The 18,806-nt window shown below is 42.4% G+C and overlaps 1 protein-coding gene across 14 annotated transcripts in view; it reads left to right on the plus strand.

Annotated features, from left to right (window-relative positions):
• Positions 1-2,584: 2,584 nt before the first annotated feature.
• The window catches only part of tpm3 (tropomyosin 3), a 74,743-nt gene continuing 58,521 nt past the window's right edge, over positions 2,585-18,806 (plus strand). For 3 of the 14 annotated variants that reach the window (XR_010001254.1, XM_062964991.1, XM_062964990.1), the window contains exons 1-2: positions 2,589-2,772; positions 5,284-5,409. Coding sequence is in view for 10 of the 14 variants with exons in the window: in XM_062964991.1 (XP_062821061.1) it covers positions 2,659-2,772; positions 5,284-5,409 (240 nt within the window). In the remaining 4 variants the exon portion in view is untranslated. Of the gene's footprint in view, positions 2,773-5,283; positions 5,410-16,550; positions 16,780-18,806 lie in introns of those variants that run through there. The other 11 variants (XR_010001257.1, XM_062964993.1, XM_062964996.1 and 8 more) reach the window with 8 other exon arrangements.

The raw sequence follows: 18,806 nt of genomic DNA on the forward strand, positions 1-18,806 counted from the left end.
ATAATAATACACTATTTTAATAATAATAATAATAATAATAATAATAATAATAATAATAATAATAATACACCGGAACTTATGCCTCAAGTCCCACCTCCCAGCAGCAAAGAACTGGTGGGATCATAAACCTGCAAAAGTATTGGAAAATGAGCATGCAAAGATACTGTGGGACTTCCGAATCCAGACTGACAAAGTTCTGGAACACAACACACCAGACATCACAGTTGTGGAAAAGAAAAAGGATTGGATCATGGATGTTGCCATCCCAGGTGACAGTCGCATTGACGAAAAACAACAGGAAAAACTCAGCCACTATCAGGACCTCAAGATTGAACTTCAAAGACTCTGGCAGAAACCAGTGCAAGTGGTCCCGGTGGTGATGGGCACACTGGGTGCCGGGCCAAAAGATCTCAGCCGGCATTTGGAAACAATAGACATTGACAAAATCACGATCTGCCAACTGCAAAAGGCCACCCTACTGGGATCTGCACGCATCTACATCACACAGTCCTAGACACTTGGAAGTGTTCAACTTGTGATTTTGTGATACGAAATAGAGCATATCTATCTTGTTTGCTGTGTCATACAAATGTTGTTGTGTCAATAATAATAATAATACACTATTATAATTGTATATTATATATGACATGTAACATTACTAATAATATTGTAGTATAGTGGCATAGTACAATATAGTAATATATAATGCTTATATAGTGTTATGCTCATAATATAATATATTGTATGTACATATAACTTGTAAGCCGCTCTGAGTCCCCTTCAGGGTGAGAAGGGCGGGATATAAATGTTGCACATAAATAAATATTTTTTTTCTTAATTTCAGATATGCCACTGGATCCCTTTCTCTCCTAAATTGCATGTTGGTGTTGGGCACCTTCGGGTAATTTCACATTTAAGGCAAACTTAAAGCAAACCTCTCCAGAAGAAGCCTTGGCGGCTCCACTCACCATTGCCTCCCTCCTCCTGCCATTCCAATCACAGCATTTTTGGGCAAGGTGTGCTCAGAAGGTTGCCTCTCTCTGCCTTTCCTCTGAGGTTGAGAGTATGTGCTTTGCTTGAGCTCGCTCCATGGGTGTCTGTGCCCCGGCATGGGTTCGAGACCCAATGCTCAGCGATGCCTGCAAAAATAGAGACATATCCTATGAAGCATCCTCCCACGCTGCCATTAAAGTGTTATATGGGGGTCCCAATAATGATTCTGAGGCCACAAGCAATAATAATAATAATAATAATAATAATAATAATAATAATAATGCACAGCAGACAAAAAACCAGTACAAGAAAACCGCACTACAAACTAGAGTTGACAGCTGGCACAACAAAACATTGCATGGAAAGTTCCTTGACAAAGTTGAAGGAAAAGCTGACAAGGAGAAGACCTGGCACTGGCTCACGAATTGGACCCTGAAGAAGGAGACAGAAGGCCTGATCCTTGCAGCCCAGGAGCAAGCCATCAGAACAAAGGCCATTCAGGCCAAGATCGAAAAATCAGCTGATAACCCAAAATGCAGACTCTGCAAGGAAACCGACGAAACTAACCAACGAAACCATTGATCATCTCCTCAGCTGCTGTAAGAAAATCGCACAGACAGACTACAAACAGAGGCACAACCATGTGGCCCAAATGATTCACTGGAACTTATGCCTCAAGTACCACCTGCCAGCAGTAAAGAACTATCTATCTATTTATCTATATTATGGCAGAAGGGGGTCGGACTGGATGGCCCTTCAGATCTCTTCAACTCTAGGATTCCGTCTGTCTGTCTGTCAGTCTATCTATCTATTTATCTATATTATGGCAGAAGGGGGTCGGACTAGATGGCCCTTTAGATCTCTTCAACTCTAGGATTCCATCTGTATTTATTTATTTTTATTATTATTTATTACACCACTTCTATCCCGCCCTTCTCACCCATCAGGGGACTCAGGGCGGCTTACAATACAAACATATACATCAGAAAAACAGTTTACATCAAATTTAAAAGTCTTTCAGAATTAAAAATAAAAATTAAAAACCTGCATAATTGTACATTTAAATAAACATTTAAGGCGCTTTTCATGTCCAGGTGGGGGTTTGTCAGTGAGTCATATATTCATATCGCGAAACATATCTGTCCGTCTGTCTATCTGTCTATCTATCTATTATGGCAGAAGGGGGTCGGACTGGATGGCCCTTGAGATCTCTTCAACTCTAGGATTCCATCTGTCTATCCATCTATCTATTATGGCAGAAGGGGGTCGGACTGGATGGCCCTCTTTGGGGTCTCTTCCTACCCCGCTGACCCGGCCGTCGTGAGGACAAGGCCCTGGCATGATGCCCTCCCCTCCTGGGCCTTCTTGCACCTGCCGGGCCGTGAAAAGACAAGGGCCGGGTGGGTGAACAAAAGAGAAGAGGCCCCCTCCCTGCCTGCCGGTAGCCTTTCTATTCCTGGTGCCCAGCTGTCCCCTGGGGAGGCCAAATATGGCCAGGGCCCACGTCTCCCACGCTGCCCTCGGTCAGTGCCAGGGCCGTCGGGCCAGGAGGGGTGCCAGGCATAAAAGCCCCATCCCGGCTCCGAGCGGAGGGAGACCGCGGCCAGAGCCAGAGACCCCCAGCCTCCCTGCGCAGCTCCGGCCCCTCGCCCCACCACCACCGCCATGGAGGCCATCAAGAAGAAGATGCAGATGCTGAAGCTGGACAAGGAGAATGCCCTGGACCGGGCAGAGCAGGCCGAGGCCGAGCAGAAGCAGGCGGAGGAGAGGAGCAAGCAGGTGAGGAGCAGGGGAGTCGTTCTGTGTCTGCATAAAGGCATTGCAAAGGCATTGAGATCTACTCTGCAGGGAGGAGAGGAATAATAATGACAACAATAACTTAATTTTTGTACCCCACCTCCATTTCCCCGAAGGGACTTAGGGCGGCTTACATGGGGTCGAGCCCAGTCAACATAATTAAAATATAAAAATACACATCCTAAGTACTGTATATACTCGAGTATAAGCCTAGTTTTTCAGCCTGAAAAAGCCCACCTCAGCTTATACTCGGGTGAGGGTCCTGGTTGGCTTATATTTGGGTCAGCTTATACTCGAGAATATATGGTACATTTATTATTTTTCTCTATTATTATTGGTATTATTACATTTATTATTTATCTCTATTATTGTTGCTACTATTAGATTTATTTTACTCTATTTTTCTTATTATTAATAATACATTTATTATTTCACTCGGATCTTATTATTATTATTGCATTTATTATTTTACTCTATTTATTATTACATGTATTATTTTCCTGTATTTATTATTATTATTATTATTATTATTATTACATGCAGAGCCGGCCCTAGATATTTTTCAAGTGTAGGCAAACAGAATTTTGGCGCCCCCCCAAACCAATCACTGAAAAATAAAAGCGTTGGATAAGCGAAAATGTTGGATAATAAGGAAGTATAAAGGAAAAGTCTATAAAACATCAAATTACATTATGATTTTAAAAATTAAGCACCAAAACATCATGTTTTACAACAAATCAATAGAAAAAGCAGTTCAATACATGGTAATGTTATGTAGGAATTACTATATTTGCAAATTTAGCACTAAACATTGAACAGGGATATAGGGCAGTGTGGACTTAGATAACCCAGATAGCCCTCAGTATTAAAAAAAAAACCTCTAAAATCAGGACAATAAATAAAGAACAACACTCTGAAAACAGAAGAAATCCAGACAGTAAACAATCAGGGACAGCTAACTCCTCCCAAAAAAAGATTCTCCCAGGCAAGAAGAAGCCAGGCCTTGAAGCCACAGGGCCATTAAATGCTAATCAAGGTGATTAATTACAACATTCACACCTGCTTCAAAGAAAAGTTCTTTCTCCCACCCTGGACCTTCTACAGATATATAAACCCCACATACCTAGCTTCCAAGTTCCTACAGACCTCACAATCTCTGAAGGCCCCAAAGGTGGGCTTGCGTGGTGCGAAGGTGGGTCTGCGCTGGCCGGAAGGCCCGAAAGAGAAGGAAGGAGGTGGAGAGTGGTGCCCTCCTCCCAGGACGATGGTGCCCCCGGGACGATGGCGCCACAAGCAAATGCCTATTTCGCATTATGGTTGGACCGCCTCTGATTACATGTATTATTTTCCATTATTTCACTCTGATCTTATTATTATTATTGCATTTATTATTTTACTCTATTTATTATTACATGTATTATTTTCCTGTATTTATTATTATTATTATATGTATTATTTTCCTGTATTTATTATTATTATTATTATTATTATTATTATTATTATTATTATTATTACATGTATTATCTTACTCTATTATTATTAAAAGGATGCATAAGCACATTTACATTGAAGAAGATGAGAATAATGATTTGATCAGAGTTGGACAGTCTTATCTTAAATTTGAGCTTTATGTAAACATTCAAAAACATTTAACCTACTGATGCCACAATTAATGTAATTTTATTGGTATCTATTTTTATTTCTGAAATTTCTCATCCTTGGCTTATACTGGAGTCAATGTTTTCCCAGTTTTTTGTGGTAAAAATTAGGTGCCTCGGCTTATATTTGGGTCGACTTATACTTGAGTATATATGGTACATACATAGTACAGATGTGCATAAATAGTAACATAAACCAGAGAAATAAAAACATAACAAAGTGAGGAAGGAGAGGAGTAACTGTGTCTGCCTAAAGCAGTGGTTCTCAACCTGTGGTTGAGAGTGAGGTTGAATGGGACTTAAAAAGCATTGCTAATAACAAGGCAGTAGGAGACGACGGGATCCCTCTTATTCAGAATTACAAAACACCGAGGGCCATATGAATCCGTGTATCACTCATTGTTTCATTTTTCAATTAACCATCAGTAATAATAAAACCCAAAAAATATGTCATTTGATTTTGAATTGGATATCAAAAATGAACAAGGCCTTGTTTTTCATTATTTCAATATTTGTCCTGGATCAAAAATATTTAATCCGAATATTTAATCTGTCATGTTTAAGAGACCTGGATTGATTGTCAAGACAGAAAAGACTCAGTGCAGATTCAAAACTGTGGTTTGGGTCATCTTCTACAACGTCAGAAAACCCAGCTCAGACTTAGGGTCGCGGTCGGATAGAAATGCCCCCCATGTGTCCCAAAGCTTGGGTGACACCTCCACCATAAGTTTAAGGTTTAAGGGATGGGGGAGCGTGGCAAAATGCCCCAAGGTACAACAAGTGCTAAACAAGGCCTTCCTTTCTCTCTCCTTTCACCCCGCTTTCGTTTTCCCAGCTGGAGGACGAACTGGCCGCCATGCAGAAGAAGCTGAAAGGGACGGAAGACGAACTGGACAAATACTCGGAGGCCCTGAAAGATGCGCAGGAGAAGCTCGAGTTGGCGGAGAAGAAGGCGGCGGACGTACGTAGCATTTACGCTGTGTGTCCTGACATTTTAGTTGGTCCCTCCTTGGACCATGTTGGGTTGGTCCCTTGGAAAGGATTATTATTAGTACTACTAGTAGTAGTACCATTGTCATTATTAACCCGCTTTCCTCTCTTACATGAGATTCAAGGCAACTCAGGCTCCTTCTACACTGCCATATAATCCAGATTATCAAAGCAGATTATAAAATATTTATAAATATATAAATATTATATCTATATATATATAAAGGGTAATGAAATTTCGGCCTAGGACAAAACAACAAAACTACACATCCCAGAAACACTAAACTTGGCAGCACAACCCCTCAATCCACGCCTCTACGTTCATACAACAAAAAGCTCCAGCTACTCCAGAAAACGACCAGGCTTTGAGGCTGCAAGGCTATTCACTGCTATTCCACCTGGCCAACAAAGGATTCCCATAAGCCACAGCAACGCGTGGCTGGGCAAAGCTAGTATCTATATATATAAAAGGGTAATGGAATTTCGGCCTAGGACAAAACAACAAAACTAAACACCCCACAACCTCGAAAATTGACAGCACAACCCCTCATCCACGCCTCTACGTTCATACACCAAAAAGAAAAGAAAAATAAAGTCCTAATTAGAGGGAGAGAAATAATTGTTTTTATCCAATTGCTGCCACTTAGAAGGCTAAGCTCCGCCCACTTGGTGTCCTAGCAACCCACTCAGCCCAGGGGACAGGCACAGTTAGGCCTCACTTAGGCCTCTTCCACACTGCCTATAAAATACAGATTATAAGATTTGAACTGGATTATATGGCAGTGTAGACTCAAGGCCCTTCCACACAGCTATATAACCCTTTACCCTTTACCTTAACTACCACCAATTCCTCAATACTTTATTTCCCATACCACCATACTTCGCCACAGCAACGCGTGGCCGGGCACAGCTCACCCCGCCCGGTCAGCAAGATCTTCTGTAGCTGGTGGTTAACCCACTGTGCTATGCTGCGGCCATATGATCTACCCTGAACTGGATTATATGAGGTCCCATCTACACTGCCAGACAAAATCCATATTATTGGCTTTGAACTGGATTACATGGCAATGTGTACTAATATAATCCAGTTCAAAGCGGACAATCTGGATTTTATATGGCAGTTTAGAAGGGGCCTCAAAGTCTTCCCTTTGTATCTCAGGGGCTAAAATAAAATAAGGTGGGTTCTCGGACGTAGGTTCCTCAATGTGCAATGAAGGAAAATGGCTAAACGGGCCAAGCAAGGTCTCTGTCCCCTCCCTGCGTCCTGACCCCTTGATAGGAGGAGCGGAAGCTGTGGGGAGGCAACGGGCAGAGAAAAGGAAGTGCCCCCCTTCCAGAAATAGACTTATCTCTTCCAGCAAACGTTGCGGTTAGAGCAACACCACCAAACCTGCAGGGCATTTTTGCACAATTTCAACTGCTCTCCAGACCAAAGGCTCTTCCACGATTATAGCATGATGTCGGTACTGACGCACTAGAGCCCTGAAACACCTTTGCACCAAACACCACACTCTCTCCAGGTAATCCAGAAAGTAGAAGTTTATTTAAATGCATGCATATAAATTCAAAAAAGAGAATCAAAGTTCAGAACGTTATTTCCAATATAGCCAAGAGTCCAAAATCCTTTCCAAAACAGTCTCCAATCCACAGAGATATCCATAAACAAGATAGCATGAATCCAAGGCAGGCAACCTATGCCACACAGGAACTAGAAGCAAGAACAAACTCTGAAACTTGAATACATGAATTCCGAGAACATAGGACCAAATAAGACCAGAGCAACGGGGAGAGCCAGGAAGATAGTTCCATCTTGTCTCCTGTGCCATAGCAACATGCTATGCTAATTTTATATACATACTAGCTGTGCTCAGCCACGCGTTTCTATGGCCAAGTATGGTGGCATGGGAAATAAAGTCTTGAGGAATTGGTGGTAGTTAAGGTAAAGGGTAAAGGTTTTTCCCTGACATTAAGTCCATTATAAACAGGTTATATGGCTGCGTGGAAGGGCCTTGAGTCTACACTGCCATATAATCCAGTTCAAATCAGATAATCTGTATTTTATAGACAGTGTGGAAGAGGCCTAAGTGAGGCCTAACTCTGCCCGTCCCCTGGGCTGAGTGGGTTGCTAGGAGATCAAGTGGGCGGAGCTTAGCCTTCTAACTGGCAGCAATTGGATAAAAACAATTCTTCCTCTCCCTCTAATTAGGACTTTATTTTTCTTTTCTTTTTGTTGTATGAACGTAGAGGCATGGATGAGGGGTTGTGCTGCCAAGTTTAGTGTTTCTGGGATGTGTAGTTTTGTTGTTTTGTCCTAGGCCGAAATTTCATTACCCTTTTATATAGATAGATATATAATATACAATAATTTATAAATATACAATATATTGCATGTACTTATAATATTGATAATAATATTATAATGTAATATTATATACTAATTAATAATACAATATAATATTAATTATATATTATATATTAAATGTAATATTACTAATAATATTACCATATAGTACAATATAGTAATTTAATGCTTATATTGTGCTATGCTAATAATATATTGTATGTACATTTGATTTGTAAGCCGCTCTGAGTCCCCTTCGGGGTGAGAAGAGCGGCATATAAATGTAGTAAATAAATAAATAAATACAGATAGCTGTTCACCTGATTATAACATTGCTCTCACAAAGGATTGTACCGGTAGTAACCACTTAAAAAGGACTTCATCCCTCCCATAACATCATTTCTCGCGCACCTTATCTCTAATTCTCTGGGGAAAGCTTGTCTGTCTTTGTTGCAAGCTTTGTCTTCACAATTCCAAATGCCTTGACCTAGACCAGTGGTTCTCAACCTGGGGTCCCCAGATGTTTTGGCTTTCAACTCCCAGAAATCCTAACAGCTAGTAAACTGGTTGGGATTTCTGGAAGTTGTAGGCCAAATACATATGGGGACCACAGGTTGAGAACCACTGACCTAGACAAACATTCTTAAAGCTAAATCTGATTCGGTGAGGCCTTTGAGACAAAAGGGATAAAGGGACTGAGAAAATGGCCCAAAAGGCAAATATAAGAGTCTAGATATTTACAATTATCTATGTTTCATTTGCAATGAAAGGAATGTGGAAACCAAAGGAAAACAGGGCCGAGACCACCTGATAGTTGTGGATCGAGCTGACTCAAAATCAGTGGGAATAATAATAATAATAATAATAATAATAATTTTATTTTTATACCCCGCCCCATCTCCCCGAAGGGACTCGGAGCGGCTTACATGGGGCCAAGCCCAGTACACAACAATAAAACAAAGCAATAAAACAGATAATAACAATAAAAACAAGTCATGAAAATCACATTCAAGGACAAAAGGCAAAATCTTGGATAAAATCTAGAAAAAACCTGGGCCAAAGTGCTAGTTTGTCAAAATCATCAGGAGGGGAGAATGTAGTGCCTTTAGGCTTTAGAACAGGCCTGGGCAAACTTGGGCCCTCCAGGTGTTTTGGACTTCAACTCTCACAATTTGCGTGCTTTAGAGAGACAGGAATGGCCTGCCCTAGATCCAGAGGACATGGAACTAGATGGGCAAACGGCTCGACTCATAGTAAGGCCATGTTTTGCATTTATCTTCCTATTAATAAAGGGCGGGCGTTCCATTTCCAAAATGCACAGCATCTCTGTCCTTGTTGAAGCCCTCAAGTCTTTCCCTTAAAAGCAGATTCTCTCATAATTGGAAACGCAGGGCATTCGTAGCCCAAGGAAACTCTGAGTCACTTGAGCTTTGGGATGAGCGGAGACCCCGGCGGACTTGCCTTTGTCCCCAAAGTGTCCAGGGACGAGCGGGAAAGGAATGCCAGGGTTGTGCTCCCTTTCTCCGGGGCCACTCTCCCCGTATTGTTGGTGGCAGTCTCCAGGAAAACAATGGGGTTGGGTTTCCCTGCAGAAGAGGCCTGGCCGGCCCATCGGTCAAGCCCATCAGGGCTGTCAGCGCCCGGCCCAGCTGTCGCCTGGCATTTGGAGGGGATTATCTGTCCAGAGTGATCACCCCGAAAACATTTGACGGGCACAGGAACCAGAGTGGAGCGGAGCATCACCGCTGTCGTTCGCAGAGTTCAGAATTCCTTCCTTCCAATGAGGATTGTGGGAGCTGTAGTCCCCCAAAGGACTTTTGTTCAGATCTGGTTTTGGGCAGGTGAAAGCTCGGAAGGTTACTTTGAAAAGGAATTACTGAACAGCTTCAGTTCCAAGTCTAAGCAACATATAGTTTCTGTGTGAGGTCACTGCCTCCGGCTGAAGATTTTGGCCATTGGGAAAGGAGAGCAAATCAGTGGTTGTCTAGTGTGTTATTATTTTCCTTTCACTGTCAGGTTTAAGAAGTGTCCTGCTCACGTGTGGCAATACCTTGGCTAGCTATAGACATAATGCACTTTGATGTGGGAACGAGGGATGCTGAGACCTGCAGTCAAACCGCATCGAGCCAAACTAACCAGGAAACCAAGAAGGGTTTTCAGAGGAAGCCTTTTTTCTCTCCTCACTTTCACACCAGGGGCTGAATACATGGGGAGACAGGGCGGGATATAATAATAATAATAATAATAATAATAATAATAATAATAATAATAATGGAGCCCCCAGAGGGCGTAGTGGACTAAGTGACTTGAAGGTTGGGTTGCTGACCTGAAAGCTGCCAGGTTCGAATCCCACCCGGGGAGAGTGTGGATGAGCTCCCTCTATCAGCTCCAGCTCCATGCGGGGACATGAGAGAAGCCTCCCACAAGGATGGTAAAAACATCAAAACATCCGGGCGTCTCCTGGGCAACATCCTTGCAGACGGCCAATTCTCTCACTCCAGAAGCAACTCCAGTTGCTCCTGACACGAAAATAATAATAATAATAATAATAATAATAATAATAATAATAATAATATCTGCGCGCATCATCCAAAAATACATCACACAGTCCTAGACACTTGGGAAGTGTTCGACTTGTGATTTTGTGATACAAAATCCAGCATTTCTATCTTGTTTGCTGTGTCATAATAAAATAATAATAATAAAACTTTATTTATACCCCGCCACCATCTCCCTGTGGGGACTCGGGGCGGCTCACAATGTTACAAAAGTAACAGCGCAAATACATTAACAATATACACAGTTTAAAACACAAGAAGATAATAAAACAGAAGTTAAAACAAAGTTTTCTACAACAGTAATAATATCAAACAACCACCAATGCCATTCAGTCAACTTCAAAGGTGGGGGGGGGGGGGGGGGGGAGCGATAGAAGCAATCTTATATATATAAAAGGGTAATGAAATTTCGGCCTAGGACAAAACAACAAAACTACACATCCCAGAAACACTAAACTTGCCAGCACAATCCCTCATCCATGCCTCTACGTTCATTCAACAAAAATAAAATAAAAATAAAGTCCTAATTAGAGGGAGAGGAAGAATTGTTTTTATCCAATTGCTGCCAGTTAGAAGGCTAGTAAGTAAGTAAGTAAAAGTTTATTTGTATACCGCCCTCTCTCCCGAAAGGGACTCAGGGCGGTTTCCAATATAAAATCAGCATAAAACATTGTACAATAAAACACTAAGGCTAAGCTCTGCCCACTTGGCCTCCTAGCAACCCACTCATCCCAGGGGACAGGCAGAGTTAGGCCTCACTTAGGCTTCTTCCACACTGCCTATAAAATACAGATTGTCTGATTTGAACTGGATTATATGGCAGTGTAGACTCAAGGCCCTTCCACACAGCTATATAACCCATTTATAATGGACTTAATGTCAGGGGAAAACCTTTACCCTTTACCTTAACTACCACCAATTCCTCAATACATTATTTCCCATACCACCATACTTCACCACAGCAACGCGTGGCCGGGCACAGCTAGTATAAGATAAAATCATTAGATTAAAATAGACAGGACAAAGATGAAAACACAGTAAATAGAAGACCCAAGTTTAAAACGAATGGTTCAATTTGGCTGGGTAGGCCTGCCGGAAGAGATAGATCTTCAAGGGTCTCTTAAATTGGCCGCGATGGCTGGCCGGGAGGAAGAGAGGCGAGGCGAGAGAAACCTTAGCTGCCCGCTTTGAGCACCTCGGCCCTCCTTCAAGCCCTCCTCTGAGTCTTTAAGGAGGCGAGAGTAACCCTAGACGCCAAGGAATGTCTCGCGCCCAGGCGCTAATGCCAAAGACCACTGGAAGATGTGAAGTGCAGGGTGACAGATGCCAAGGGCTTTGCGGAGAGGATTCCGCAAAGTCATTTCCTCCGAGCCGGGCACTCCAGATGGTCAGGAGCCCCACAGACTTATTCATGTCCTGCTGAATCATAGGCTGAGGGAAAGAAGGCATGCCAGGGGGAGATAGGCCAAGGAAGAAACACCAGGCCCCCCATAGCAATGCCTGGCACAGGTGTCAAGGGTCAGGGTGGCTTTTATTTCTTTATTTATTTCCATCATTTCTATGCCGCCCTTCTCACCCGAAGGGACTCAGGGCAGCTCACAATCTAGCAAAATTCAATGCCATATATAGTACAAAAAATAAAACATAGGCAATTAAAACAATCAATTTAGCATAATACAATAAATACATTTAAAACAGTACACTAAAAATACTTAAACCATTCGTCCACAAAAACCTTAATCCGGACCGAGTCTAAGCCAACATAATTCATTCATTAAACGCTTGTTCACAAAGCCAGGTCTTCACCTTGTTATCATGGAAATACATGACCTTGTTAGAGATCGTAACCTTTTGTAAGGTATGATCTTCCTGAGAAGAGTTAAAAACTCCCTTGAGTCAGCCTTCTCCTTCCTTAGTGGTAAATATCCACTACTATTCATGCAAGGCAATTAGGTTTCTCAGCTGTTAGACTGATATACCTAGATATTTCTTTGAACTGTTAGGAACGAGGATTATGCCAATGCAGGAAAAAATACATATAGCAAATTTTCAAAGGTGTTCATATACCTCACGACCTCTGAGGATGCCTGCCACAGATGTGGGCAAAACATCAGGAGAGAATACTTCTGGAATATGGCCATACAGCCCGGAAAACACACAACAACCCTGTTCTTTTCAGTTGCCCAAAAACACCTACTTTCCCTTAAAACATCTTAGTTTAAACCATGCTCTCAAGAGATTAAAAATAAAGTAACACTGCCTCCAGATGCTGGAAATGAAAGAGGGAGGTCTGCCTCTGTTTGTTTATTATCTGTCTCTGTCTATTGTATAATGGCATTGGATGTTTGCCATAGACCTGTAATTCTGAGAGGACACAGTCAAATCCTTCCCAACAGATGGCCATTCAGCCTCTGTTTGAAAACCTACAGAGATTAATCTAATTAAGATGGCGATGTTTGTGATGAACCCCATGGAGGAAACAAGACAAGGCTCAACTGTAGGACAAAAGGAGCGTAAGGGGAAAATGTCCAAACTCAAACTGCCCCCATCATGGAAAGTTTGGTAACCTTTGGGCTCAGTGATAGCCCTGGTTTCTCCCCACTCTTGGTGGGAAGCGGATGCACGAGGATGCCCTTTAACCCTGGGCCTGGTCCCTGCGCCCATCCATCCATCCATCCATCATTGTCCCTGTCTCAACAGTCATTAAAGTCTCTTTGGTCTTCCAAATTCCTCAGTCCTTTCCCACCCAAATCTATAGGTTGCTCCTATCATTAAAACAAACCCTCAGACGGTTGGGAAAGCAGATAGGTACATATATGGGCATGAGAACTCGATTTCACCTCATCTGGGGCTTCTGCTGGGGGAAGGAGAAGGGCTGGGAGGCATTCCATTCCAGTGAGCGCTTGCTTTTTGCACAGACGCCGCACACACCGAGACACACGCACACAGCCCTTTCACATGCCAATCCTCTTCTCTGATCACTAGAAGATACGAGAAGCCAGACCCCTAATGTTTTCCTGGGTTAGTCATGTGCAATCAGCAGCATTTCCTTTTACCTTTCAATGCCCATGGGAGGAATTTGACTGTGTTCTCTCACAGACCTCTGAGGATGCCATTAGCTACAGATGCAGGCAAAATAATAATAATAATAATAATAATAATAATAATAATAATAATAATAAGTTTATTTATATCCCGCCGCCATCTCTTCCGAAGGGGACTCGGGGCGGCTTACAGCAAAATCAGATACAAAACAATGATAAAATAAAATATGAAACATCAAAGAACAATAATAAAAACCAATAATAATAATATATACACAGCAGCCAAAAAAAACACAATGCGGTATTAAAACATCAAATTAAAAACAATGAGGTTGCAATAGCGGATAAGCAAGGTGCACATTATGAGTTACAAATTTTAAATAAATAAAGTGCAATAGATTCATTTAAGATCACATTGGGTAAATAATAACATCAGGAGAGAACGGAAAAAGAATGGGAGGAGATACGGAGAACAAGACAACTAAAAACATGTAAATTAGAATAAAAGAAAATTATTATAAACTAATGTGGAAGTGGTATTTAACACCAAGAAGGCTAAATATTATGAATAAGAATAATAATGAAAAATGCTGGCGAGGGTGCCAGGAAATTGGAACCTACATGCATATGTGGTGGGATTGTAAAAATGTAAAGGGTTTTTGGGAATTGGTCATAAGGGAAATAGAAAATATTATGAATAGAAGGAATCCAGTGGAAATATTACTTTTAATTCAAAAATAGGATGAGAAAGATAAGAGGGGAAAAAATTTAATAGACATGCTATTAACAGCAGCTAGATTACTAATTGCAAAATATTGGAAAGGAGAAATGAAAATACAAATTAATGAATCGTATAAAGAAGTTTGGCGAATGGCACTGAGTGACAAGCTAACATCAAATTTAAAAGTAAAGAAGGGATTATGGAAAAAATGATTTTGAAAGTATTTGGAGAAAATTTCTAGAAAAATTATTGGAAAAAGAAGATGGGAATTTACCTCCAAAAGAATTATTGAACTTTTGGTGGGACTACAGAAGAAGAGATGGCTCTGGGGAAGGGGAGCACAGGAATGAATGTAAATAAAAGAGGGGGAAATGTATAGAATATGTTTATATAATTGTAAATTTTTCTCAAATAATAATAATAATAATAATAATAATAATAATAACAATATTTAAAAAAACACCAGGAGAGAATGCTGCTGGAACATATTGGCCAGGCGGCCCGAAAAATTCACAGCTGAAGGGGCAAAGATGCAAAAAGTACTCCTATTAGTCCAAAGTCAAAAGCAGGAGCCCCCTTCCAGTGGAAAGAGTGAGGAAGGACACATATGGGACTTATAGTTACTGGAAACTCCCTTTTAAAACTATGTCTCCCTCACAGCAACCCACAAAAGCCTTCGACAACCAAACAGCATTCATTCCACACTGCGGACACATCTTGAGCTGGCTTTCCCTGGCGATTAATGCCAATGCTGTCTTGTAGTCAACGCTGAGAAAAGACTATTCATTTATTTACTTACTACATCTATATCCCTTCTTACTCCAAAGGGGACGCAACGCGGTTTACAAATTATATATACATACAATATATTATATTATTAGCATGGCATATTATATATATTGGACTATAGTCCTATACTGTAATATTATTAGTAATATATCCTATTACATTATAATATTATCAATATCATATGCACATACAATATATTGTATTATTAGAATAGCACAATACTAGCATTATATATTACTACAGTAGAGTCTCACTTATCCAACATTCTGGATTATCCAACGCATTTTGTAGTCAATGTTTTCAATATATCGTGATATTTTAGTGCTAAATTCGTAAATACAGTAATTACAACATAACATTACTACATATTGAACTACTTTTTCTGTCAAATTTGTTGTATAACATGATGTTTTGGTGCTTAATTTGTAAAATCATAACCTAATTTGATGTTTAATAGGCTTTTCCTTAATCCCTCCTTATTATCTAACATATTCGCTTATCCAACGTTCTGCCGGCCCGTTTATGTTGGATAAGTGAGACTCTACTGTATATTGGGCTATAGCACTATAGTGCCATATTATTAGTAATATTACGTGTAATATATAATTTATAATTAATATTATTATATTGTGTTATTATTAGTATTATATCGTATTACATTATAATATTATTATCAACATATATGTATGCATAACTGCACAAATAGTTAGTACAGTAGAGTCTCACTTATTCAACACTCGCTTATCCAACGTTCTGGATTATCCAACGCATTTTTGTAGTCAATGTTTTCAATACATCATGCTATTTTGGTGCTAAATTCGTAAATACAGTAATTACAATATAACATTACTACGTATTGAACTACTTTTTCTGTCAAATTTGTTGTATAACATGATGTTTTGATGCTTAATTTGTAAAATCATAACCTAATTTGATGTTTAATAGGCTTTTCCTTAATCGGGTTGTTGTATGTCTTTCGGGCTGTATGGCCATGTTCCAGAAGTATTCTCTCCTGACGTTTCACCCACATTTATGGCTGGCATCCTCAGAGGTTGTGAGGCATGAAACAACCCTGTGATCCCAGCCATGAAAGCCTTCGACAACACATTTTCCTTAATTCCTCCTTACTATCCAACATATTCGCTTATCCAACGTTCTGTTGGCCCGTTTATGTTGGATAAGAGAGACTCTACTGTATTAGTAATATTACGTGTAATATATAATTTATAATTAATATTATTATATTGTATTATTGTTAGTATTATTTCGTATTACATTGTAATATTATTATCAATATATATGCACAAACAGTTAGTAGTTGTTGTTGACTTGTGGCAGGCTGTGAGGCCTAGTCAGGCCTTGCCAACTGAGGCCTACCTTTTTTGGGCCTCCTTGAGGCAGAGAATCCTTCTGCTGGCTTCAGTGTATCCCCATCCATCTGTCCTTTGTGTGTTTTGAAGTATATATATGTATATACATATGGGAATCCCCTATAGAAATAATACTCTATGTGGGAAAGTTGCCTCAGAAAGTTGCTGAAGAGTGGAGGGAAATGGCGGCCTACTCCCGTTTCCATGGCAACCGCGGGGCCTGGCCTGGTAGTAGTGAGTGATTGAGGGTGTGAGGGAGCAGCATCCGGGTCCTGGGCCCCGAGTGACGCCACCAGGGCGGGCTCCGGTATTTCAGGGCGGGGCGGAGAAGGGCGCGGACGGGCTCCTGCTTCTTCTTCCCCTCATTCTGTCTCCTTGTGGCGGCCATGGCGGGAGCCACGACCATCGAGGCGGTGAAGCGCAAGATCCAGGTGCTGCAGCAGCACGCCGACGAGGCCGACGAGAGGGCCGAGCGGCTCCAGAGAGAGGCCGAGGCCGAGAGGCGCGCCCGGGAGCAGGTACGCAGGAGTAGGCCTCACGCGGGGCTGGGCTTAGGCCAGGCCTGGCACGGCTTGGGCCTTTCTTCCAGGTGTTTTGAACTGCAACTCCCACCATTCCTCACAGCTTCAGGCTCCTTCCTTTTCCCCCTCAGCCGCTTAAGCGGCTGAGGGGGAAAAGGAAGGAGCCTGAAGCTGTGAGGAATGGTGGGAGTTGCAGTTCAAAACACCCGGAGGGCTCAAGTTTGGCCAGGCCTGGCCTAGGCCGACACCCACCCACCCCCGGGTGTTTTGTCGCCTGTTTCCCCTCGACTCATAACGAGCCATTGGTGTATTAAGTTCATCGGAGGGTTGGTAGCCTCCAGGAGAAGCGGGTATTTTGGAGAAGGAAGAAAGGGAGGAAAGAAGGGAGGAAGAGAGAAAGGAAAGGAGAGAGGATGAGGGATGAGAGGGAGGGAGGAAGAGAGGAAGGGAGGAAAGGCAGGAGGAAAAGAAGGGAAGGAGAGAGAAAGGATGAGGGAGGGAAAGAGGAAGGAAGGAAGGAAGAGAGAAAAGTGATGGTGAGAGAGGCAGGGAGAGGAGAAAAGAAGGCAGAAAGGAGGGAAGGGAGAGAGGAAGGAAAGAAAGGGAGGAAGGAAGAAGGGAGGGAAGTCAGGAGGAAAAGAAGAAGGGAAGGAGGGAGAAAGGATGAGGGAGGGAAGGAGGAAGGAAGGAAGAGAGAAAGTGATGGTGAGAGAGGCAGGGAGAGGAGAAAAGAAGGCAGAAAGGAGGGAAGGGAGAGAGGAAGGAAAGAAAGGGAGGGAGGAAGAAGGGAGGGAAGTCAGGAGGAAAAGAAGAAGGGAAGGAGGGAGAAAGGATGAGGGAGGGAAGGAGGAAGGAAGGAAGAGAGAAAGTGATGGTGAGAAAGGCAGGGAGAGGAGAAAAGAAGGCAGAAAGGAGGGAAGGGAGAGAGGAAGGAAAGAAAGGGAGGAAGGAAGAAGGGAGGGAAGTCAGGAGGAAAAGAAGGGAAGGAGGGAGAAAGGATGAGGGAGGGAAGGAGGAAGGAAGGAAGAGAGAAAGTGATGGTGAGAAAGGCAGGGAGAGGAGAAAAGAAGGCAGAAAGGAGGGAAGGGAGAGAGGAAGGAAAGAAAGGGAGGAAGGAAGAAGGGAGGGAAGTCAGGAGGAAAAGAAGAAGGGAAGGAGGGAGAAAGGATGAGGGAGGGAAGGAGGAAGGAAGGAAGAGAGAAAGTGATGGTGAGAAAGGCAGGGAGAGGAGAAAAGAAGGCAGAAAGGAGGGAAGGGAGAGAGGAAGGAAAGAAAGGGAGGAAGGAAGAAGGGAGGGAAGTCAGGAGGAAAAGAAGAAGGGAAGGAGGGAGAAAGGATGAGGGAGGGAAGGAGGAAGGAAGGAAGAGAGAAAGTGATGGTGAGAAAGGCAGGGAGAGGAGAAAAGAAGGCAGAAAGGAGGGAAGGGAGAGAGGAAGGAAAGAAAGGGAGGAAGGAAGAAGGGAGGGAAGTCAGGAGGAAAAGAAGAAGGGAAGGAGGGAGAAAGGATGAGGGAGGGAAGGAGGAAGGAAGGAAGAGAGAAAGTGATGGTGAGAAAGGCAGGGAGAGGAGAAAAGAAGGCAGAAAGGAGGGAAGGGAGAGAGGAAGGAAAGAAAGGGAGGAAGGAAGAAGGGAGGGAAGTCAGGAGGAAAAGAAGAAGGGAAGGAGGGAGAAAGGATGAGGGAGGGAAGGAGGAAGGAAGGAAGAGAGAAAGTGATGGTGAGAAAGGCAGGGAGAGGAGAAAAGAAGGCAGAAAGGAGGGAAGGGAGAGAGGAAGGAAAGAAAGGGAGGAAGGAAGAAGGGAGGGAAGTCAGGAGGAAAAGAAGAAGGGAAGGAGGGAGAAAGGATGAGGGAGGGAAGGAGGAAGGAAGGAAGAGAGAAAGTGATGGTGAGAAAGGCAGGGAGAGGAGAAAAGAAGGCAGAAAGGAGGGAAGGGAGAGAGGAAGGAAAGAAAGGGAGGAAGGAAGAAGGGAGGGAAGTCAGGAGGAAAAGAAGAAGGGAAGGAGGGAGAAAGGATGAGGGAGGGA

This window comes from Anolis carolinensis, unplaced genomic scaffold (assembly GCF_035594765.1).
Source record: "Anolis carolinensis isolate JA03-04 unplaced genomic scaffold, rAnoCar3.1.pri scaffold_14, whole genome shotgun sequence".
In the NCBI taxonomy this organism is placed as follows: Eukaryota; Metazoa; Chordata; class Lepidosauria; order Squamata; family Dactyloidae; genus Anolis; species Anolis carolinensis.